This window comes from Coregonus lavaretus (assembly GCF_964263955.1).
Source record: "Coregonus lavaretus genome assembly, chromosome: 4".
NCBI classification, from domain to species: Eukaryota; Metazoa; Chordata; class Actinopteri; order Salmoniformes; family Salmonidae; genus Coregonus; species Coregonus lavaretus.
Genome location: NC_139991.1, coordinates 44,252,746 through 44,276,416, shown reverse-complemented (window position 1 = coordinate 44,276,416; position 23,671 = coordinate 44,252,746). Strand labels below are relative to the sequence as shown.

Here is a 23,671-nt window from a genome sequence, read left to right as displayed (position 1 = left end):
GATGTTAGCGGAGAACGACAAGGTGTTGTCCAGGGTCACGCCAAGGCTCTTCGCACTCTGGGAGGAGGACACAATGGAGTTGTCAACCGTGATGGCGAGATCATGGAACGGGCAGTCCTTCCCCGGGAGGAAGAGCAGCTCCGTCTTGCAGAGGTTCAGCTTGAGGTGGTGATCCGTCATCCATACTGATATGTCTGCCAGACATGCAGAGATGCGATTCGCCACCTGGTTATCAGAAGGGGGAAAGGAGAAGATTAGTTGTGTGTCGTCAGCGTAGCAATGATAGGAGAGGCCATGTGAGGATATGACAGAGCCAAGTGACTTGGTGTATAGCGAGAATAGGAGAGGGCCTAGAACTGAGCCCTGGGGGACACCAGTGGTGAGAGCACGTGGTGCGGAGACAGCTTCTCGCCACGCCACTTGGTAGGAGCGACCGGTCAGGTAGGACGCAATCCAAGAGTGAGCCGCGCCGGAGATGCCCAGCTCGGAGAGGGTGGAGAGGAGGATCTGATGGTTCACAGTATCAAAGGCAGCAGACAGGTCTAGAAGGACAAGAGCAGAGGAGAGAGAGTTAGCTTTAGCAGTGCGGAGAGCCTCTGTGACACAGAGAAGAGCAGTCTCAGTTGAATGACCAGTCTTGAAACCTGACTGGTTTGGATCAAGTAGGTCATTCTGAGAGAGATAGCAAGAGAGTTGGCTAAAGACGGCACGCTCAATAGTTTTGGAGAGAAAAGAAAGAAGGGATACTGGTCTGTAGTTGTTGACATCAGAGGGATCGAGTGTTGTTTTTTTGAGAAGGGGTGCAACTCTCGCTCTCTTGAAGACGGAAGGGACATAGCCAGCGGTCAAGGATGAGTTGATCAGCGAGGTGAGGTAAGGGAGAAGGTCACCGGAGATGGTCTGGAGAAGAGAGTAGGGGATAGGGTCAAGCGGGCAGGTTGTTGGGCGGCCTGCCGTCACAAGTCGCAAGATTTTATCTGGAGAGAGAGGGGAGAAAGAAGTCAAAGCATAGGGTAGGGCAGTGTGAGCAGGACCAGCAGTGTCATTTGACTTAACAAACGAGGATCGGATGTCGTCAACCTTCTTTTCAAAATGGTTGACGAAGTCATCCACAGAGAGGGGGGGGGGATTCAGCAGGGAGGAGAATGTGGCAAAGAGCTTCCTAGGGTTAGAGGCAGATGCTTGGAATTTAGAGTGGTAGAAAGTGGCCTTAGCAGCAGAAACAGATGAAGAAAATGTAGAGAGGAGGGAGTGAAAAGATGCCAGGTCAGCAGGGAGTCTAGTTTTCTTCCATTTCCGCTCAGCTGCCCGGAGCTCTGTTCTGTGAGCTCGCAATGAGTCATCAAGCCACGGAGCTGGAGGGGAGGACCGAGCCGGCCGGGAGGATAGGGGACATAGAGAGTCAAATCATGCAGAAAGGGAGGAGAGGAGGGTTGAGGAGGCAGAATCAGGAGATTGGAGGGAGAAGGATTGAGCAGAGGGAAGAGATGATAGGATGGAAGAGGAGAGAGTAGTGGGAGAGAGAGAGCGAAGGTTGCGACGGCGCATTACCATCTGTGTAGGGGCAGAGTGAGTAGTGTTGGAGGAGAGGGAGAGAGAAAAGGATACAAAGTAGTGGTCGGAGACTTGGAGGGGAGTTGCAGTGAGATTAGTAGAAGAACAGCATCTAGTAAAGATGAGGTCAAGCGTATTGCCTGCCTTGTGAGTAGGGGGGGACGGTGAGAGGGTGAGGTCAAAAGAGGAGAGGAGTGGAAAGAAGGAGGAAGAGAGAAATGAGTCAAATGTAGACGTAGGGAGGTTGAAATTCCCCAGAACTGTGAGGGGTGAGTCATCCTCAGGAAAGGAACTTATCAAGGCAGTCGCAAAAACCATCAAGCGCTATGATGAAACTGGCTCTCATGAGGACCGCCACAGGAATGAAAGACCCAGAGTTACCTCTGCTGTAGAGGATAAGTTCATTAGAGTTACCAGCCTCAGAAGTTGCAGCCCAAATAAATGCTTCACAGAGTTCAAGTAACAGACACATCTCAACATCAACTGTTCAGAGGAAACTGTGTGAATCAGGCCTTCATGGTCGAATTGCTGCAAAGAAACCACTACTAAAGGACACCAATAAGAAGAAGAGATGTGCTTTAGCCAAGAAACACAAGCAATGGACATTAGACCGGTGGAAATGTGTCCTTTGGTCTGGAGTCCAAATTGGAGATTTATGGTTCCAAACGCTGTGTCTTTGTGAGACACAGGGTAGGTAAACAGATGATCTCCGCATGTGTGGTTCCCACCGTGAAGAATGGAGGAGGAGGTGTGATGGTGCTTTGCTGGGGACACTGTCAGTGATTTATTTAGAATTCAAGGCACACTTAACCAGCATGGCTACCACAGCATTCTGCAGCGATACGCCATCCCATCTGGTTTGCGTTTAGTGGGACTATAATTTGTGATGGAGTGCTGGAGTGCTGCATCAGATGACCTGGCCTCCACAATCACCCGATCTTAACCCAATTGAGATGGTTTGGGATGAGTTGGACCGCAGAGTGAAGGAAAAGCAGCCAACAGCATATGTGGGAACTCCTTTAAGACTGTTGGAAAAGCATTCCAGGTGAAGCTGGTTGAGAGAATGCCAAGAGTGTGCAAAGATGTCATCAAGGCAAAGGGTGGCTACTTTGAAGAATCCAAAATATATTTTGATTTGTTTAATACTTTCTTGGTTACTACGTCATTCCATATGTGTTATTTCATAGTTTTGATGTCTTCACTATTATTTTACAATGTAGAAAATAGTTTTAAAAAAATAAGAAAACCCTTGAATGAGTAGCTGTGTTGTCAAGTTGTATAATGATTAGAAGACAGGCGCAGGAAGACGTATTAGGGTTTTTTATTACTCCACCCAAGCGAGGTGTAAACCTCTAAACAATACACCGGAGGAGACCCGTAATAACTAGAGCACAATACACGGTACTCACGAGACCAACGGACATTATACAATAATTTACAATAATTGAGAAGGGCAATGGGGAACAGAGGGCACACGCCTACTAATCAGGGGGAATGGGAACCAGGTGTGCGTAATGAGACAGTCTGGGGTGGGTGGTAATGAACCAGGTCAGTGATGCCTAGAAGGCTGGTGACGTAGAACTCCGGAGCTGGTGAACGGAATGAGCAGCAGTACCGGGGGAATCCGTGACATGTGTCCAAACTTTTGACTGGTTCTGTATATATAACTTATTCTAAATGACAAAATATTAGATCTATGTACCTCAAAATCATTTTGTTGTAGTGACTTAAAAAGTTCAGATGAGACAGATTTTTTGTTGAGCAAGAGTAGTGACACACAGGAAACAATTATGTGAGAATAACAGGAGGAGGAGGAGGAGGAGGAGGAGGAGGAGGGGGGCGTTTGGCCCCAAGCCACCCTACTGTAATTTGCGCAATATTAGTAGTTAAGAAATAGTTGACATCAGATATTCTCCTCTTTTCTATTGTAGATATGTAATTCAAATGTTGTTTATTCTGTTGTTGCTAGCGATATTCATATATATTTTTATATTTTTCGCGGACCCTCCTCCGTCTGCGGACCCCCGGTTGAACACCCTGGTTTAAAACATGGATGATAAGCCTATTAAATGTATAATATGCCACATTCCCTACAATGTCATCTAGTATCTGGCATGGCTCAAGAGAGAACCACGTTCACTTTAACTTCTTGAGCACTGATTTTTTTTTTTTTTTTCATGTGGGGGGGGGGGGGGATTTGGTGTATAAATAGGAGGGCGCATGGCTACTGTACCACGCGCTCTTTGGGACAATTGTTCTTAGAAAAGTTTTTCTCCTGAAAGCATGGCCAAATATAAGCCCTGGCAGGTTGGTTGCTGTCTCTGTATCGGTTTATTGGGTGCTATAATTTCCATTTGTCTCTGCATAGTCTTCGATGTATTTATCGACCGAGGATGCTCCGAGGACACCTTCAAGAACGCGGCGGTTTCTACGGACTCTCAACTTTGCTCAGACATTGGCAGGTAAAGTAGAGTACGGTCGCTTTGCTTAGATACACTCTTAGAAAAAAGGGTTCCAAAGGGGTTCTTCAGCTGTCCCCATTGGATAATACTTTTTGGTTCCAGTTAGAACCCATTTTGGTTCCAGGTAGAACCCTTAACAGAGTTTTACATGGAACCGAAAAGGGTTCTACCTGAAACCAAGAATAGTTATTCAAAGGGTTCTCCTATTGGGACAGCTGAAGAACCCGTTTAGGTTCTAGATAGCACCTTTTTTTCTAAGAAGGTACAGTTTGTGATTTCTTTTAAACATCTTATTTGAAGTTTTCACTTATCAATATGTGTTTGGTAAAATGGCTCAACTGATCTCTATAGCTTCAATATCCTGTACTGTACAACATAAATTGAAATTTCATTTTAGCAGGGATACTCAATCTTTAATGCAGTGATTATAATCTGTGTAAACTATTTATTTTCAACCGGTAGCCAAGGTGCTGTGAGATATAAAATGTAGACTTGTGAACAGTAAGCAGATTAAGAGATTTCATAGGCTGTCATGGAGATTATGTGCTGTAGAACTATTCATTGCTTTGAACCCAAGTGACTTCAACTGTAAATGATCATATCTATAGCTTTACTTGTATTACAACAAAAAAAATCAAGTGTGCCAGTCAACGGCAATGTCTGTAAATTCAGAACATTTATGCCTATAATAAACATTCATGTTTTTTTATCAGGTGACTTTTCCCCATGTATTTTAAACACGCTGACATTTTTCGTGTACTCAGTGGCTTGAGCTTTATATTCCTTTGATATAATCTAGGCCTCCTGTAGCTCAGTTGGTAGAGCATGGCGCTTGTAACGCCAGGGTTGTGGGTTCGATTCCCACCGGGGTCAGTATGAAAAATGTATGCACTAACTGTAAGTCGCTCTGGATAAGAGTGTCTGAAATGACTAAAATGTAAATAATTCCCAACTTGGCATTACCATTTTGTTAATGAGGGCGAGGGCTACCATGACCCTAAATAAGTAGCATGAAATCAAGCTTGAAGTTAGCTCCCCAGCAACAGAAAACATGCAGCTTTGTTAGCTGAGCAGGTAGCGGTAGCACACACACCTTGCTTTTCTGTGTTATAGGTCATAATATTTCCCCTTTTGGCGAGATGCATCCAGCTGCAGGCACGGAGCAACATGTGACTAAAACCAGCCTGTCACTAAAACCAATACTATCGCCATCTACTGGCCATGGTTAATCCCTACCACATACATGTGAACTCTTCCATGTCTTTCCTAGATTCCTTTCCTTTTTTCCTTTCCTCACTTTCTAGCTCCCTTTCTTTTCCATCCTTACCTCGCTTCCTTTCCTTCCCTACCTCCCTTCTCCTCCTTCCCTACCTTCCTTTCCTTTCCTCCTTCCATATCTCCTTTCCTAGCTCACTTTCCTAACTTCCTTTCCTTTCCTCTGGCTGTGGTTAATCCTAGGAAAGGAGGAAAGGAAGCTAGGAAAGTTGGAAAAGAGAGGGAGTGAGTAAATAATTATAGGAAAGAAAAGGAGGTAAGGAAGCAATTAAAGGGAGCTAGGACAGGACAGGAAAGGGAGGTAGGGAGGAAAAGGAAGCTAGGAAATGAGATAAGGAAAGAGAGAGAGGGAAGGGAGGTAGGTAAGTTGGAAGAAAAAAAGTTTGGGAACCCCTGCTTTAAATTGCTCTGGATAAATGAGTTCACATGTATGTGGTAAGGATTAACCACAGCCAGTAAATGGTGATATTATAGGTTTTAGTGACAAGTTGCTGCGGTGCTGCAGCTAGATACTAATACTATACTACTACAAAAATACTAATACTACTACAAAAATTGTCACTCTTCAGCAATCCATTTCCTTCTTCAGTCATGTGAAACTATCTTTATCTTTAGCAATCAATGAGGCATGAAGACACTCAAGGGGTCCAGATTACCCAACATGCACCACCTGACTGGAGGAGAGAGGATCTAAGGACATTTATAGTTGGACATACTTCTGTCTGGCGGGACATTCCCGCTGAGTGTACATGTACAAACCAAACAAGCTGTGTGTTGGCACCATGGCAGATCCCCTCTACTGTCCCCTATATTGTTGTTTAACAAAGACAGGAAAGGAGAAAGGACACAAGGCTTTTAATAGCTGTATCATAATATTTGTGTGACCCTATTTTAATGACCCGGAAATGTCCTGCCAGATGTCAATAAGGGGTCCTGGCTTTCACCTGGATTCACTTAGTCAGTATTTATCATGGGAAGAGCCGGTGTTCTTATTGTTTTGTTTGCTCGTGTAGATGTAGGATCTGTTTCACCAGTGAGCCCATGCCAATAATACTGTTCCATTAACAGGAAATGGCGAGACAACAGTAGAAACAGAATTCCAGTGAATACTTCACTTGAACTTGTGTTCTTAGACTGAGGAGAAAAGTATTGTGTTTTGAATTTTGCTCCCATAGAGAGAGGTTATATAGGTATATTAGATTATTTGACTGGGTCCTCTTTGCTTTCTATCTGAAAGAGTAACTTGTTCTTTTCATTCAATGACCCCCAGGCAAATTCATCAGTTGGCAAATGTTTGTCATCCTCAGTGATTATGACCATCTTTATTGTAACCCTGATCAAACAACTTCTGTTTGTCAAAAAAGAAAATCCTCCAGCGACCAAAGTGAAAACAGGGATCCATATAAAAGTAACGTGTTAGATATAATGAGTGGTAGTCAGAAATAGTCGGTTTCCTCTGTTGGCTGAACTCTGGGGGTGAGACATTGTGCATGGCCCAAACTTGCCTCTTGGCATGTGATTTGTCATTCTGACTTTCCCTAGAACTTAAAATAAGTCTCAGGTCAACAGTAAAATTACTCAACTACAGGAAACTGAAGTGTGTGTGTGTAGCCTATGCACGCACAGTCAGTGTTATACTGTCAAGTATTGTTTTATAGTGGAGCATTTAAGTTATACTGAGTGCAATGTGTGCTGTGTTTCCAGAGACATACTGCTACAAGGAGGGTCGGCAGTAGATGGCGCCATTGCAGCTCTGTTGTGCACCTCACTGGTCAATCCTCAGAGCATGGGCCTGGGAGGAGGCTCTATATTCACTGTTAGGGACGAAATTGGTGAGTATGTTCTTTACTGTTTTTTGCTTCTGTGTTACTGTACTGTGCAGGGTTCAGCCAATAATGTTTGGTGGAATTGTGTATCCTCTACATCTCTATCTATCTATTCTCAGGTAAGGTGAAAACCTTCAGTTCGAGAGAGACTGTCCCACAGTTATTCAAAGCTGACCTGCTGAAGGGCTGTCCCACATCTTTCAAATTTATCACAGGTAGGTAGACTTGCCAATCGATGGAGGAATTAATGAATGAATGGATTGATGGATGGATCAATATACAGTATGAATGTGTAAACATTGCATGACAACAATAACTGATTCAAATAACTCCAAGACCACTAAAATAGTAATGTCTTTTAGCCTTTCTAACATCAAATGTGAACAAACCACAAGCCCATTTCGGTATCCCTTTCATTTCTACTCTTGCTCTCTGTCCTGGATTGTGGCATCACGTCTCTTTTTGCTTGTGTTTTACGCCTCTTCTGTCTCTGTGGCCCCTGGTAGGTAGTCAATGGATTGGTGTTCCTGGAGAGTTGCGTGGGTATGAGGTGGTTCACAGACAGTATGGGAAGCTGCCCTGGGCCAAGCTGTTTGAGCCCACCATTAGACTGGCCAGAGAGGGATTCCCTCTGCCGCCCTACCTGGGACGCCTCCTTAACATCACAATCATAGAAAACCGGGTGAAAGCAACATCACTCTGGTAGTACAACATCTCACACTTACACACAGGAACTCAAATGTGTTCGATTTTGTTTTCATTCTAACCATACTCCTACCTCAAACAGGCATTTGTCCAAATGAAAAGTCAGCAAAGTTGTTTCAAAGTATCTGTCAGAAAAGTCCAGATATCCAGTCCTTTTACACTAGCAATGAAGCTAATAATAAGCTCGTTCTGCTTTATCCGTTGGCTCAGACCAAGTTCTCATCCGTATGGTTGTGTGATATTATACACAGACAGACTGCAGAGGCTTTCCTAAAGCCCAGCCCTGGGATTAACATCAAAGGGGGTCGTCTCCCCTTAGCTCCTCTCCCTCCCGCTCTCCTCCCCTCTCTCCTCCTCTTACAGAACAGAAGTGTAAGCAGTAGCACAGGATCTGCATAGAGAAAGTGCCCTTGGCACCCCAGCAGATGGAGAGGGGGATTCACATATACTCAGGGATCATTTGAGATGCTAATGGGTTTGCACACGCTGCTTAGGAAGGGAGATTTTTATGAAACTAGGTCGTAAACAGAGATCTAATGTTTGTTTGTTGACGGTAGCTAATTCTCTGTTCTATCCCTGTAATCCAGTGAAGTCGCATTACATCCATATAATAGGCTATGGCATTGGCTACATGTGCATGTTTATGTTTGTTCTCTGGTCTTTTCCCTGTTTATGGTTGCTATGGTATAATTAATGCATTCCCCTCTTCCAGTGAGGTGTTCTGCAACAAGAACAAAACGGTGCTGGGCATGGGGGACACATTGAAGTTCCCTAAGCTGGCGGAAACCATGGAAACCATTGCAGAACAAGGAGCGGATGCCTTTTACAATGGCCAAATTGGACTTGACTTGATCCAAGATGTAAAAGCAGCAGGTGGGTGAGGTTTGTGTGTGTGAGAGAGAGAGAGAGACTCAAAAATGTATATGAAAACGCCAGCTTGTTATATTTTCTTGTCTGTGCTAACTTGGTTAGACATATTTTGCTCCCCATTATGTTTTAGGTGGGACTCTAACCATGGAGGATCTGAAGTCATTCCGAGTCAGAGTGGAAGATGCCTGGACAGTTCCTCTGGGAGATTACCAGATGCACATCCCTCCACCTCCAGCAGGGGGAGCCATGCTTGCCTTTATTCTCAACATCATTAAAGGTGCATAATAAAATACTTTCTCAAGTCATCGTGGTAGCTCACAGTCATTGAACTTTTCCAAAATGTCTCTTCACCAGGTAGTAGAGATTTGAATGGCTGTTTGTGACCTTTCCCAGGGTTCCATTTCACCTCCAGGTCCATGGAGGGGGACCAGAAAGTCCTGACCTATCACCGCTACATAGAGGCAGCTAAATTTGCTAACGGACAGAGGAGACGCGTCCGCGATCCTGTCTTCAACACTAAAAAAGTAAGGATCTGAGAGAACTGCCTGTCTTTAAGTGTATTCTGTACTTTCACTCACTAATAGGTGATTTTTTAATTTTTATATATAGGATGCATCGTATATGGTGGACTCAGATTTTGCTGATCGGATCAGGGTAATGATCAGTAAAAACCGTACATATAACGACTCCTACTACAACATCACACCTTCCCCTGACCGCTTTGGGACCACACACGTGTCAGTCCTGGCTGAAGATGGATCTGCAGTCTCTGTCACAAGCACCATCAACCAAATGTGAATCTCTACCCTCACTTAGATAGAGAACATTGCAGAACAGTAGCTACATCCCTCTAAATAGAACACTGTCTACTGTATTAGAACACAATCTCCTTCTAAATATGAATATGACGACAGTCCTGACGGCAAACAAACCAGCTAACACTGCAGCTTTTGGAGTTGTATACTCTTGACTCGGCTAACAAAACGGTCTTCCTTTCTCTCCTTGCAGTTTTGGTGCAGCAATTTACTCTCCTAGAACAGGCATCATCCTTAACAATGAGCTGGCTGACTTCTGTTTTAGAGCAGAGGGAGTCAGTGCAGGTAGATTAAATGTTTTTAAATGAATGTATCACTTAGGTCTAACCTCTAACTGGTATTCATGGGGTGATATCCTATTATATATGTCTATGGGTGATATCTGTGTAATGATTATATCTAATTTCTCACAGGTGAACAACCTCCCTCTTCAATGGCTCCAGCTATACTGAGCTCCAGCTCTGGGAAAAATACCCTTGTAATTGGGGGATCAGGGGGCAGCATGATCACCACCGCCATGGCCCTGGTGAGTCTAGATTCAATTTCTACCAATTTCACAAGTCTGACCGTTCCTTCTCAACCCATCACCATCTGAAAAACTGAGAAAGGGATCCATAGGGCCTCATCAAATGCGTATCTCGCTCTCTTTCTCTCACTCTCCTTTCAGTCAATCATGAACCACCTTTGGTTGAGGATGAGTTTGAAAGATGCCATTGCTGCTCCTGTAGTGTTTGTCGACGGCAACAACAACGTGAAGTTTGAGCCTGGCTTTGATAAGGTAATTCTCCCCTGTTCTTAACCAATGAAAATGACAGCAAAGGTCACTGCAATTGACTGCCTGAGAGCAGTGACCATTTGAGAAATGTACACTGAATAAGTGTTGCTTCATCGCAATCAAATCATGAAGTGGGATGAGTAAGGGACTGCGAGTGGTGCTTATTTTCACCCTGACTAACTGTCTGTCTGTGCTTTCAGTCTGTGATAGAGGCCCTTAAGGTAATTGGACACAGAGTGATGGACTACCCATACTTCTTTAACGTGGTCAATGCTGTGGCCAAGGAGGACAGATGTATCACAGCCGTGTCAGACGGCAGGAAGCAGGGCAAAGCTGCTGGCTACTGACCAATAGAAAACCAGGACACTAAGAGGTTACCAAGACCAGGTATGCCCTTACTCAGGTCTACAGACAAATAGTAGGCCTCAGGTTACTGCAGTAGGTCCAAGGGGATCATCATCATTTTAGTGAGATTTATTTTTATAGTTATCTTTATATATTAACTATTTTTCTAAACCAACAGTCCATGAGCCTTAAGAAGAATCAAATGTGCCTCTTGACAAAAGAGTTTGGGCTTTTTTGGGGCCTCTGACTTTGGCACTCAAATGGATGGAGTTTCAAATTTAACCAAGTACATACAGTACATGTTTGTTCTTGAGGACGCATACAGTACACATACAATATAGCACAAGTGAGGTCCTGAAGGAACTGACATGGGAACAGAAGGTTAGTACAGCCTGTCAGCCTGTGGTAACATGGGGCTCATGCTGTGACCACAAGAACCTGTCGGATTCATGCAGAACATGTAACAACACAATCCTCCGAGTTAATTTATTAGTCGTTCTGTGGAGTGTAGTAGCAATACTCTGACTCACACATTAATTAAGATAAAACAGGCTTTTTGCAGCCCCCTTCACAGTACATTGTAATAGAATCAACATCTGAAATAGCAAGTAAATTGGTTAGAGGGTCTGAATGAATACTGGTGAGATAGTGATAGTGTGCAATCTTACGAATGCTATAATGACCCATATGACCAAAATGTGAAAAGTAATGTACACTGATGTCGATGCAGTGAGAGTATTGTGTTAGCTTTTTATGTATTTAATTGACCTCACCAGGGCCTGTTGTCACAAATGTACAGATTTATATTGGTCCCCCTCCAGGTCTATTAAAACTTCAACCTGTGTTAACTTTCAGCATGTTGTATCTGAGATTAATACTAATTAGTTCTACTTATTCTGTTTGCCCTAAAAGAAGTGAGAACAGCTTTTTCCCCCCGATGGAGACAAAGGCAATAGTAATGAGATGTGTTTCAATAGTGGAGCTTATGAAAGATTAATATTCTCCGAAGTGGATCCTCCAAGGCACTAGATGTGAATTATGAAAACATGCAAATCTGCTAGCCAGTGTTAGGTGCTGGTGTCTGGTGTTCATGTGGGATCATTTGGCGTAAAGGAGCTCAGTCTTTGGTATGTGGCGGAGTGTTTCATCAGGTTTAGCTGAATGATAGTAAGGCTCTCGTGAATCAGACCATCTCGAACACTCGTGGAAATGCTTAATTTAGTTAATCAACTCTCCAATACAGCATGTTCTCTGTCCAGGGCATGCCAAAGCTGTAAAATAGTTGCTGTAAAATAGTTGTTAAAAGCTTTGCCTATTAGTTTTGTCTCTGTTTTGTATCCTGCTTTCCAAAGGTTTAAGTGCTTTGTGTTCCTTTCCCTCTAATAATACAGTGAGAGATGTGGTATGATCCTGTCAGAAGAGACAGTATTGTTGACGTCATGCGCTTTTGCTGAACTCTGTTGGTGGGAAATGATTTTTAGAGTCCAATAGTGTAGCTCTGCAGCACATGCTGTTCCCATTTTCACTTTGCCCATAGTCTGACGTATTATGTCCAAAACGTGACGCCAAAGACAATAGACACAGGTTCAATATTTTCTAACAGACCTTGTCCCTTTTTGTTTACTATATTTGGTTATAGAGTATATGGTCTGTTACGCATTCACTATACCCCTGAGTGTCACTGAGAATAGTTTTCTTGTTATCCTCTATGACATAATTTCCAAATATCATTTTGTAGAATATAAATCAAGGTTTCATGTTTACTGTCCAAATAACATGCATCAAGTAAACACATACAATACAGTGCTATGGAAAAGTATTTGCCCCCTTTCTAATTTTCTCTACTTTTGCATATTTGTGATACTGAATGTTTTTAGATCTTCAACCAAAACCTAATATTAGATAAAGGGAACATAAGTGAACAAATAACACAACAATTACATATTGATTTCATTTATTTAATGAACAGTAATGCAGAGTTATGCAACACCCAATTCCCCTGTGTGAAAAGTAATTGCCCCCTTACACTCTAACTGGTTGTGCCACCTTTAGCTGCAATGACTCCAACCAAATGCTTCCTGTAGTTGTTGATCAGTCTCTCACGTCGCTGTGGAGGAATTTTGGCCCACTCTTCCATGCAGAACTGCTTTAACTCAGTGACGTGTGGGTTTTCAAGCATGAACTGCTCGTTTCAAGTCCTGCCACAACATCTCAATTGGGATTAGGTCTGGACTTTGACTAGACCATTCCAAAACTTCAAATGTGTTGCTTTTTAGCAATTTTCATGTAGACTTGATTGTGTGTTTTGGATCATTGTCTTGCTGCATGACCCAGATGCGCTTCAGCTCACAGACGGATGGTCTGACATTCTCCTGTAGAATTCTCTGATACAGAGCAGAATTCATGGTTCCTTCTATTAAGGCAAGTCGTCCAGGTCCTGAGGCAGCAAAGCATCCCCAAACCATCACACCACCACCATACTTGACCTTTGGTATGATGTTCTTACTGTGGAATGCAGTGTTTGGTTTTCGCCAGGCATAATGGGACCCATCTTGTCCAAAAAGTTGACTCAAGTTTGCCAAAAAGCACCTGGATGATCATCAAGACTCTTGGAAGAACGTTCTATGGACAGATGATTCAAAAGTATAACTTTTTGGAGGACATGGTTCCAGTAATGCCTGGCGAAAACCAAACTCTGCATTCCACAGTAAGAACATCATACCAAAGGTCAAGCGTGGTGGTGTGATGGTTTGGGGATGCTTTACTGCCTCAGGACCTGGACGACTTGCCTTAATAGAAGGAACCATGAATTCTGCTCTGTATCAGAGAATTCTACAGGAGAATGTCAGACCATCCGTCTGTGAGCTGAAGCTGAAGCGCAGCTGGATCATGCAGCAAGACAATGATCCAAAACACACAATCAAGTCTACATGAAAATTGCTAAAAATAATCAAATTGGATGTTTTTGGAATGGCCTAGTCAAAGTCCAGACCTAATCCCAATTGAGATGTTGTGGCAGGACTTGAAACTAGCAGTTCATGCTTGAAAACCCACACGTCACTGAGTTAAAGCAGTTCTGCATGGAAGAGTGGGCCAAAATTCCTCCACAGCGACGTGAGAGACTGATCAACAACTACAGGAAGCATTTGGTTGGAGTCATTGCAGCTAAAGGTGGCACAACCAGTTATTGAGTAAGGGGGAAATTACTTTTTCACACAGGGGAATTGGGTGTTGCATAACTTTGTTTATGAAATAAATATGTAATTGTTATTTGTCCACTTATGTTCCCTTTCTTTAATATTAGGTTTTGGTTGAAGATCTGATAGCATTCAGTATCACAAATATGCAAAAGTAGAGACAATTAGAAAGGGGGCAAATACCTTTTCATAGCACTGTATATATTTTAAAAAAACAATTGTGTAAAAAAAGTTGTAACACTCAGACTTACAAGGTAAAAGATTATCATCAATAAATATGTTGACATGGTATAGGCAATGTGATGCCGAAACATTGATCTTTCCCTCAAACCTGACTAGTCTCCCAGTCCCTGCCGCTGAAAAACATCCCCACAGCATGATGCTGCCACCACCATGCTTCACCGTAGGGGTGGTGACAGGTTTCCTCCAGATGTGACCCTTGGTATTCACACCAAATAGTTTCTTCTTGTTTTCATCAGACCAGAGAATCTTGTTTCTCATGGTCAGAGTCCTTTGGTGACTTTTGGCTAATTCCAAGTGGGCTGTCATGTGCCTTTTACTGAGGAGTGGCTTCCGTCTGGCCACTCTACCATAAAGGCCTGATTGGTGGAGTGGTGCAGAGATTGTTGTCCTTCTGGAAGGTTCTCCCATCTCAGCTCTAGGGAGAGTCTTGGTGGATCCAAACTTCTTCCATTTAAGAATGATGGAGGCCACTGTTCTTGGGGACCTTCAATGCTGCAGAAATGTTTTGGTACCCATCCCCAGATCTGTGCCTCAACACAATCCTGTCTCGGAGCTCTACGGACAATTCCTTCGACCTCATGACTGGGTTTTTGCTCTGACATGCACTGTCAACTGTGGGACCTTTATATAGACAGGTGTGTGCCTTTCCAAATCATGTCCAATCAATTGAATTTACCACAGGTGGACTCCAATCAGGTTGTAGAAACATCTCAAGGATGATCAATGGAAACAGGATGCACCTGAGCTCAATTTCGAGTCTCATAGCAAAGGGTCTGAATACTTATGTAAATATGGTAGTTCTGTTTGTTAAAAAAAACAAACATTTTCAAACATTTACACAAACCTGTTTTTCGCTTTGTTATTATGGGGTATTGTGTTTTATTTAATCAATTTTAGTATAAGGCTTTAACGTAACAATGTGGAAAAAGGGAAGGGGTCTGAATACTTTCTATTTATTTGTATAGCCTACATGGTGTATTTGACCAACATAAATTAACAAATGCAAACAAACATTGCACTTTGCAGTCGTGTCATGAGAACAATTGAACCCTGAAGTAAGCCCTCTTTTTATTATTTGAAACTTTGTTTCTGTCTTCCTGTGTTTTCATTGTTGGTCAATGTTTATAAGATTGTTGCGGTCATGTAAAAATTACATCATACAACTGTTCTTTGGGTATGGCTTGTGAATTATTGATCTTAAATAGCAAGTCTTCTCAAAAGCAACACAAATAATAATAATTTTACAGAAAATAACATTTGGTTTAAGGCAAACTGTGTTTTTAATAATCTATCTCAATGAAAGCACCTTCCTATTCTGACTGAAAATCCATTGCAGTGAAAGGTAAAACATTGAATAGAGGTACTTTGAATAAGAAATATTGAGATGGTACAGACAGTACTGCATAATAATCTAAGTAAAGCAGAGTGGAGAATGAATAGCTCTATCTCAGCATCTGGATCTCAGACTGAGGCACTTGGTCATCAAAAACAGGATGAGATAGGAGACGTTGGATGGTAGCTTCTCTCCACTTTCTTATGACACCAATGAGGGGAGAAAGGTGACCCTGGTTTACCAGAGAGGACTAAGGTCATACTGTAGGTCGTAGGTCATTGCTGCGATGACAGGAATCTGAATGTGTTTCTCCTGGTTTGAAATATAGTCTGTAGAGTAGGGCCAGGACTATACCAGTATCGCAATACTTGTTAGTATTGTGGCAAGAAAACAAAACACGAAGCGGATTAACTTCTTTAGAAAAACAATCATGTTTGTTTCCAACATTAGGGCTATGTTGTCATCCAAAGTCACGTATATATTTTCCAAGCTACAGCACACAATATTTTACATACAACAGGTTTTTAAAGGACCAAAGAGAGGTCTTCTTTGTGTATTCATTTTTGCTAAGGAAAGAATATTGCGAAACTGGTATTGTCACAGCCCTATTGTAGAGGTGGCTTTCATCTGAATCAGAAGCCCAATCAGCCAGCCTGTCTGTGGGAGCAGAGGTGTGTGGTTGGCCTCAGTTCGTGGGAGCAGGGGTCTGTGGTTGGTCTCAGTACCCAGCAGCGTAGCCCCATTTCCTGGGGTCGGATTCAGCATGGAGCTGGTCCCCCTGGCGCACCACTACCTGAACCACAGCCCCTGTGGCTGTCAGGAACTCTGTCTCATGGTTCTTCAAAGCCAGACCTGCCATCACCCTCTGTAAGGAAAGCATACTCATTGTGACACTCCTTTTTATGCACTGTAGGGTATGTGAATTCACTGTCATCAATCATCTAACCTACCTCGTCAAACCCAGGCTCTCCCAGTGTGGTGTTGGGACTCAGCTGGTTGTGGATTCTAGGATCTGCCACAGCTTTCTTCAGGTCATAGTTAAAGAACAGCGTGTTGAGAATCACCTGCAGAATAAACAGCCAACAATTCAGTCACAGATGACAAAAGTATGAGTATTTTCACACAGCAACGAAAGGGCATTGCAGCCTGGTTTACCGTGGCAGTTGCCGTGGTGATCTTTGTTCCTCCTGAGCCCCCCACCACCATCTTGACTTCCTTGCTCCCCTTGTCAAAGAGAATGGCTGGACACATAGAAGACAAGGGCCTCTTACCTGGGGAGAGATAACAAGGGAATTAGGCCCATCCATACCCACCATCAAGTACCAATTTCTGGCTATCAGAGCCGGGTGGTGAACTGAAAAGTGTGGCGTCTGTAGTCAGATGTAGCCCTCACCTGGTCTGATGAAGTTGTTTGGTGAAGGAGGCACTCCAAAGCCATTTGTGATGAGGGGTGAGCTGAAGTCATCCATCTGATTGTTGAGGAGGATTCCTGTAGAGCGCGACATGACTTTGGAGCCAAAACTAGCAAGGAAATAGGAAATAATGACAATGAGGACTAGCTCCAGTTCATTTTTCTAATCAAATGTTTAACTGGAACTTGATTCCTACAGTTGGTTGATGGTGCTGGTGGCTGCCACTGCACTCCCGTCCTCTGCCACCACAGACAGATGTGCTGTCCCGTGGTTCTCGGGGACAAAGTACTCTGCCTCATAGTAGTTCATGTGATGGGTGGTATCGTCTGTTATCTTCTGACGGAGGGAATCGGCAAAGTAATCTGAGGTCATGTTGTGGATGAGCTGAAGAGAAGAGGGGACTGGAAAATGAGTCTCTGCCATTCAAATGAATGCCCATTAATAAAAGCAACCATTTAGAACAGTCTAGAATGATGAAGCTGTACTGGTTTACAGAAATGGTTTACAGAAATGTCAACATAGCAGCTGTACAAATAGTGTTTCTTGGAAGACTGAAGTCCATTTCAATCAATAATCCAATCAACTCTTATCTGAGCATATTCATATTTAATAAAATGGCTTACCAAGAAAACAGGATTTGAACATTAAGTACGTAATGTTGCTTGATCGGTGGTTAGGCTATTAGCTGGCCAAATGTAGGCTACTTTAAAAGTGCAAAACTTTTAATATAACTGTGTGTTAGTGTGGGTTTTCAGTGAATCTATGTAAATCACGACGCTCATCTGCATTTCCTGTGGTGCAGGAATAGGGGCTAAACTATGATTTTTCATTGTCCTCGTTTCTAGAATGTTGCCATGATTTCTTGGGTCTCTCTGCTGCCATTTTCACAGACACCCAAATATTACATTTACATTTTAGTCATTTAGCAGACGCTCTTATCCAGAGCGACTTACAGTTAGCACATACATTATTTTATCGAACCCACAACCCTGGCGTTGCAAACGCCATGCTCTACCAACTGAGCTACATCCCCATAACAAATATCACCTATGTAAATACTTTGTTTATTTTGGTATGGCCTATTAATCGACGAGATACCTGATATTTGTTATTATTATTTTGTGCTATTATTAGCCATTGACACTTATGTTTAATTTCACATTGTTGTGTCTCAATAGGCCACTAGGCTATAAATAGGAGTTGAGTGCAATTGTCGGGTCACTCTAAAGAAGACGTTAGCTTGACGTTGAAACGTCAGTCACCTGTAACTGCTCATCCAATGGATTAATGCTGAGAAAAATAAATGAATTCCTTTTTTGTTGAGTGCTCAAACTCCTTTCTACTTCGAATGAGTCCTTTTTGAAGTTTTTCTTGGCAAGCCCTTTTGTTTGATTTTTTTTGTCATTGTTGTCGAGCATCCCTCTTACCTTTTTATTTTTTTGCTGTAGCTCGGAGGCCTACCTGAACTCATATCCATATTTACTCTGTCTCCAATGAACATGAACTTATTGACCCATGACATTCTAATACATACAGTACTATGAGCCGTTGATTGAATATGATTAGTAAGTGATTGAGAGAACTATTGAATATAAACTCTGGGGAAGATGGGGGTGAGACTTACATCAGAGATGCTGAGGAAGCTTGGATCTCCCAGCATGCTTCGCTTGGCATAAGCGAATCGGAAGGCCTCGACCATGCGGTGGTACGTGAGGACCTTCTTCTCAGTGCTGGAGACACTGTCTGAGGTGAAGTTGTATCCTGAAAACAGGGTAGCCATAGCCACCATCATTACAGTTATTAAACAATAATACAGTACATTCAATTTGATCAGGTGAAGTGGACATTCAAAGGGTTTTACTATCAATTTAAAACTTCTGTTCATTCTGTTTCCCAGGTCCAGACTATCAGTGTTAGAACTGTTTTAGTTCACAGCTGTAGAGGATGGGAGACACGAGAGAGAACTGTAACTGAATGGAATTGTTTGATGAATTTCAGCTGACAGGCAGTAGCAGAAGTCATGGTGAACTGTCAGGATGAAGGGCTTGAGCGGGCCCTGGCATGCTAGTGTTATGTGATTCCCCCACCACTCGTCTGTGTCCAATTAGAGGTAAATCGGTCAGATTAGTGTTTGCAGTAGAGGCAGAGAGACACAGTAAGTGGGGTGGCCAGGCAGAGGAGCCACAGGAAGCGATGGTTTAGTTTAATTAGGGAGTTTAAATACTCTGGAATAAAGTTTCCATCTAATCCCCTGACAGACACTGTCATATTATATAGCTACTGTACTGGGAACAAGCAGAGAGAGGAAGTCTGGAGGAGAAACTCTATGGACTAGATATCCAATAGACCCCCAGGCATTAATGTGAAGCTGAAACAGAGCTGGGGATGAGAAGAGGAGATGTACACCCCAACTACTGGTCAGTCAGCTGCACCACCACCACCGAACAGAAGGTGGTTATCTATCTGAATATGCATTGTCAAGAGAGAGATATGGTGCATACAGTAATTGGATGAGATAGACCAGGGCTGCTATAATGTAAATGAACAGTTCAGCATCATTTTCCGAAGTTAACAGTGCTGACGAGGTACCAGGCCTGCAGAGCAGGGCGCCTCGGGTGTGATGGCTGGGAAAACGATTATCTTTGGTTCTTAATTACTTCTATCTGGAGCAGCTGCCACCTCTCTTATACACTTGTACCATAGCACGAGAGTGACAGGGTGACCAAATGTGACTCAAATAGTTTTCCAAACCTCCTTAAAAAAAACGGCCACAGTTTGATCTTGAATGCAACTCTGTGTCATCAGGCTGAAGGCTTACCATCCAGGATGTTGAGTATGAGGGACAGGACAGGGCCACTGGCTGGGGCATTGGGCACATACATTATGTACTCCCCCACACTAGCATTGAGAGGACTCTCATCCAAAAAAGGCTTGTAGTTCTTTAGGTCATCAAGTGTGATGATACCATCTGAAACACATACCGGTAAACAGACAATAAGGCACTGTTTCTGTTAACATGTACAGCCAGCAGACCCTGAATGAAATTCAATCAAAATTGCAGTTTGTTAATATTTGGTAGAAATAAGGGCGATGCCAACCTGCTGACTGAATGTCCCTCACAAGGTTCTCTGCCAGTGGGCCTTCGTAAAAAGCATTAGGCCCCTCATTTGCTATTGTTTCATAGGTGTCAGCGAGTTTAGTAAAGGTGATGATGTCGTTTTCCTTCAGGATGGCACCATTTTTGTCACAAAACACCTCACTGAAAGAGAGACCAAAAACAGAGATGTCAGAGACAACATATGAGACACTGAGCTCTCATGTTTGGGAATAAGGGCGAAAATCATCTTAAAAGGGGAGGTAAAGTATCTCCTCATGTGAAAACTTGACCCTCTGTACAGTAACTCAGATCACCACTCCATATCATGTCTCCCTTCTTGGCATTCTCACCATAAAGCTGTGTCACCAGTGATGGTTTCTCTGTTCTTGGAGATAGCAGTGGCCAAAGCCCTGCCCAAAGGAAAGCCCTTCCGTGCCAACTGGATTGCAGGCTGGAACAGCTCTCTCCATGGCAAATTTCCATGGCGATGGTGTGCCAGCTCGTACCCACGGATCTCCCCTGGTATGGCGATGGACAACCCTCCTGCCAAACGTTACTGCCAAATGTTACTGCCAAACCCTCCTGCCAAACCCTACTGCCAAACGTTACTGTACCGCTCTTATCTCTGTATCTTTTGACTCTATCGCAAGGCCATCTCTCGTCGTAAACGTACATCTTTCATCCATTTTCTGGTGTTAGGTAACTGGTAAAACATTACCTTTCTTAGCTAACTGGGTGCTATTCCCAAACATGTCCTCTGTTGCGTTGGCGGGAGCCGTCTCCCTGGAATTAATGGTCTCTACCTTTCCTTTGAAGGAAGTCAAAATCAACTTTACAACATCACACCAAGTTTTTACATTTCCTGTTTTTAGTTCAGGTGTCATTGTTGGATTTGTTGACATCAATAAATATGTTACAGGTTTAATACAATGATTAGGGCTCAGACTGTACCAGTTTTGGCATCATAGATAGTGAAGAAGAGTCCTCCTCCAATGCCCATGCTGTGGGCGTTCATCAGCCCCACACACAGCAAGGCAGCAATAGATGCATCCACTGCAGAGCCACCTTTCTGCAATGTGTCTCTGAAATTTACAGACACACCCACGCAGACAAAAGTTTATATTCAGTGGCCCTGATTTGCATACAAATGCACTAGTTCATAAAGAGACAGCAGGAAGTTTACACAGACAGAATGAATTATGATGACAAAATGGGAAGGATTTGAGATGATGGATGAACATAAATAGACTCAGAAGCAGGAGCATATTTGTATGTTCTGACCAAGAAAAACTTGGTTTCTGCTATTAGGCCTGTTTGGAACAGCATGCCTTGAAACAGGGATCATTGTATCTGGATGTCTACAAAAACATTTAAATGAGTAATTCCTTGGTGTGGCAATGTTTGAGACTAGTACTGCATATACTGTATGTGTTTGTGTGAGAGTTTTTACCTGCCGATTTCTGAGCATGGGCCAGCATCGGCTGCTACGGCAGCCCTGGAGTAGGAATGGTTATTTGAGGTCGACCTGCTCCCCAGCCCAAAGAAGACACCCACAAACGTGCTTACGGCTGCCACCAGCAGCACCACCAGACCCACAACTATGGACTTATGGACCATCTTTCTGTCAGGGAAACACAGGACATCATATTACAGTCAATCTCAATTGAAGGGAGTTAGACAAGTATAAACACATAGAAACACCCCCACACAAATGTACTCTCAAAATCGCAAAACACATGAGCAAAGACAAAAGACAGTGCATCACAACTACACAATGTGAGTTGTTGATGAATTCTTACATTCTGTTCAGATATGAAACCATGCCATTACTACTCACCTCACTCCTCACTGTCACAAATGACTGTTGATTGGCTAAAAGAAATTGATAATAATAAGATTGTGGGAGCTGTTTTGTTAGACTTCAGTGCGGCTTTTGATATCATTGATAATAACCTATTGTTAACAAAACTTAAGTGTTATGGATTTACATCCTCTGCCTTATCATAGATTGAGAGTTAACTAGCTAATAGAGCACATAGGGTTTTCTTTAATGGAAGTCCATCTAATGCAAATTTGGTTGAGTGTGGTGTACCGCAGGGCAGAAGGCTTGGGCCATTATTGTTTTCTGTTTTTACTAATGACCTTCCACTGACCTGTGTAAAATATATAACTGACACCCTTAACATAGAGCTCCAGTCAGTTTTAGAATGGGTAACTAGCAATAGGCTGGTGCTAAATATCTCAAAACCTAAAAGCGTTTTTGGAACAAATCACTCACTCAACCCTAAACCTCATCTAGGTCTATTATTGAATAATGATTGAGCAAGTTGAGGAGACTAAACTGCTGGGTGTAACCCTAGATGGCAAGATGTCATATAGACTCAATGGTTGCTAAAATGAGAAGAGTTATGTCCATGATAAGGCGTTGCTCTGCTTTCTTCACATCTCAGTCAACCAGACAGGTCCTACAGGCCTTATTTTTGTCACACCTGGACTACTGCCCAGCTGTGTGGTCAAGTGTGGCAAAGAAGGACATAGGCAAACTGCAGTTGATGCAGAACAAAGCAGCATCTATTGCACTTAGATGTACACGGAGGGCGAATGTCAGTAACATGCATGTAAATAACTCCTGGCTCAAAGTTGAGGAGAGATTGACTGCATCACTATTGCTCTTTGTGAGACGTGTTGATGTGTTGAAGGTACCTATCTGTCTGTTGAAGAAGTTGGCACACAGTTTGGACACTCATCTGTACCACACAAAATATGCAACCAGCGGTCTTTTCACAGTCCCCAGGTCCAGAACAGAGGCTGGGAAACGCACAGTATTAAATAGAGCCATGACTACATGAAACTCTGTCACCCCAGGTAACTCAAGCTAGCAATAAAACCAGATTCAAAACCAGATAAAATAACTCCTTACGGCATGACGGGGACTGTTAAGAGACACAGATACCTTTATGTATTTTGTATTCTATTATGTATTGTACTATGTAATGATATGTGATACTTGGTTGTCTCGCCTGGATATCTTGAGATGAATGCACTAGCTGTGGGTCGCTATAGATGGGAGCATCTGCTAAATTATGTAAAAGTAGTGCAATGTACAGTATATTATGTATTTTATTTGTTGTGTTTTGAGTTCTGTTTTCCTCGGCAGCAGCTAATTGGGGATCCTAATAAATACTAATACTACTACTATTCAACAGTGTGTCCTAACCTTATCTAGAGAGTAAACGCAATAGTACTCCTTTCAGTATATCAACCCAACAAGATACACTTTTCTCCTAACTACACTGAACAAAAGTATAAACGCAGCATGTAAAGTGTTGGTCCCATGTTTCATGAGGTGAAATAAAAGATGCCATAAATGTTCCATATGCACAAATTTGTTTACATCCCTGTTAGTGAGCATTTCTCCTTTGCCAAGATAATCCATCCACCTGATAGATGTGGTATATCAAGAAGCTTATTAAACAGCATGATCATTACACAGGTGCACCTTGTGCTGGGGACAATAAAAGGCAACTCTAAAATGTGCAGTTTTGTCACACAACACAATGCCACAGATTTCTCAAGTTTTGAGGGAGCTTGTAATTGGCATGCTGACTGCAGGAATGTCCACCAGATCTGTTGTCAGAGAATTGAATGTTGAATTTCTCTACCATAAGCCGCCTCCAACGTCGTTTTAGAGAATTTGGCAGTACGTCCAAACGGTCTCACAACCGCAGATCACATGAAACCACGCCAGCTCAGGACCTCCTA

The 23,671-nt window shown here is 42.9% G+C and overlaps 2 protein-coding genes across 2 annotated transcripts; one reads left to right on the top strand and one right to left on the bottom strand.

Moving 5' to 3' along the window:
• The first annotated feature begins 3,788 nt into the window (after positions 1-3,788).
• On the top strand, positions 3,789-11,481 carry LOC311128304 (glutathione hydrolase 5 proenzyme-like). Its single transcript, XM_084160394.1, has 12 exons — positions 3,789-4,016; positions 6,996-7,123; positions 7,237-7,336; positions 7,628-7,819; positions 8,535-8,695; positions 8,823-8,969; positions 9,086-9,216; positions 9,302-9,486; positions 9,701-9,792; positions 9,921-10,033; positions 10,175-10,285; positions 10,483-11,481. Exons 1-12 carry the CDS (start codon positions 3,838-3,840, stop codon positions 10,627-10,629), a joined length of 1,686 nt encoding a protein of 561 aa, XP_084016520.1. The 5' UTR covers positions 3,789-3,837; the 3' UTR covers positions 10,630-11,481.
• A 4,637-nt stretch (positions 11,482-16,118) lies between these two features.
• On the bottom strand, positions 16,119-21,526 carry LOC311128307 (glutathione hydrolase 1 proenzyme-like; the record flags this gene model as incomplete). Its single annotated transcript, XM_084160397.1, has 12 exons — positions 16,119-16,265; positions 16,351-16,464; positions 16,556-16,671; positions 16,794-16,921; positions 17,009-17,196; positions 18,437-18,573; positions 19,631-19,780; positions 19,911-20,071; positions 20,260-20,452; positions 20,628-20,717; positions 20,861-20,991; positions 21,360-21,526. 12 exons carry the CDS (start codon positions 21,524-21,526, stop codon positions 16,119-16,121), a joined length of 1,722 nt encoding a protein of 573 aa, XP_084016523.1.
• Positions 21,527-23,671: the final 2,145 nt, after the last annotated feature.

Excerpts from the sequence above, each read along its gene's own strand:
- LOC311128304 (XM_084160394.1), top strand. The coding sequence starts at position 3,838 with ATGGCCAAATATAAGCCCTGGCAGGTTGGTTGCTGTCTCTGTATCGGT. Across the intron at positions 7,124-7,236 it reads CACTGTTAGGGACGAAATTG|GTAAGGTGAAAACCTTCAGT; the intron begins GTGAGTATGTTC and ends ATCTATTCTCAG. Across the intron at positions 7,820-8,534 it reads GTGAAAGCAACATCACTCTG|TGAGGTGTTCTGCAACAAGA; the intron begins GTAGTACAACAT and ends CCCCTCTTCCAG.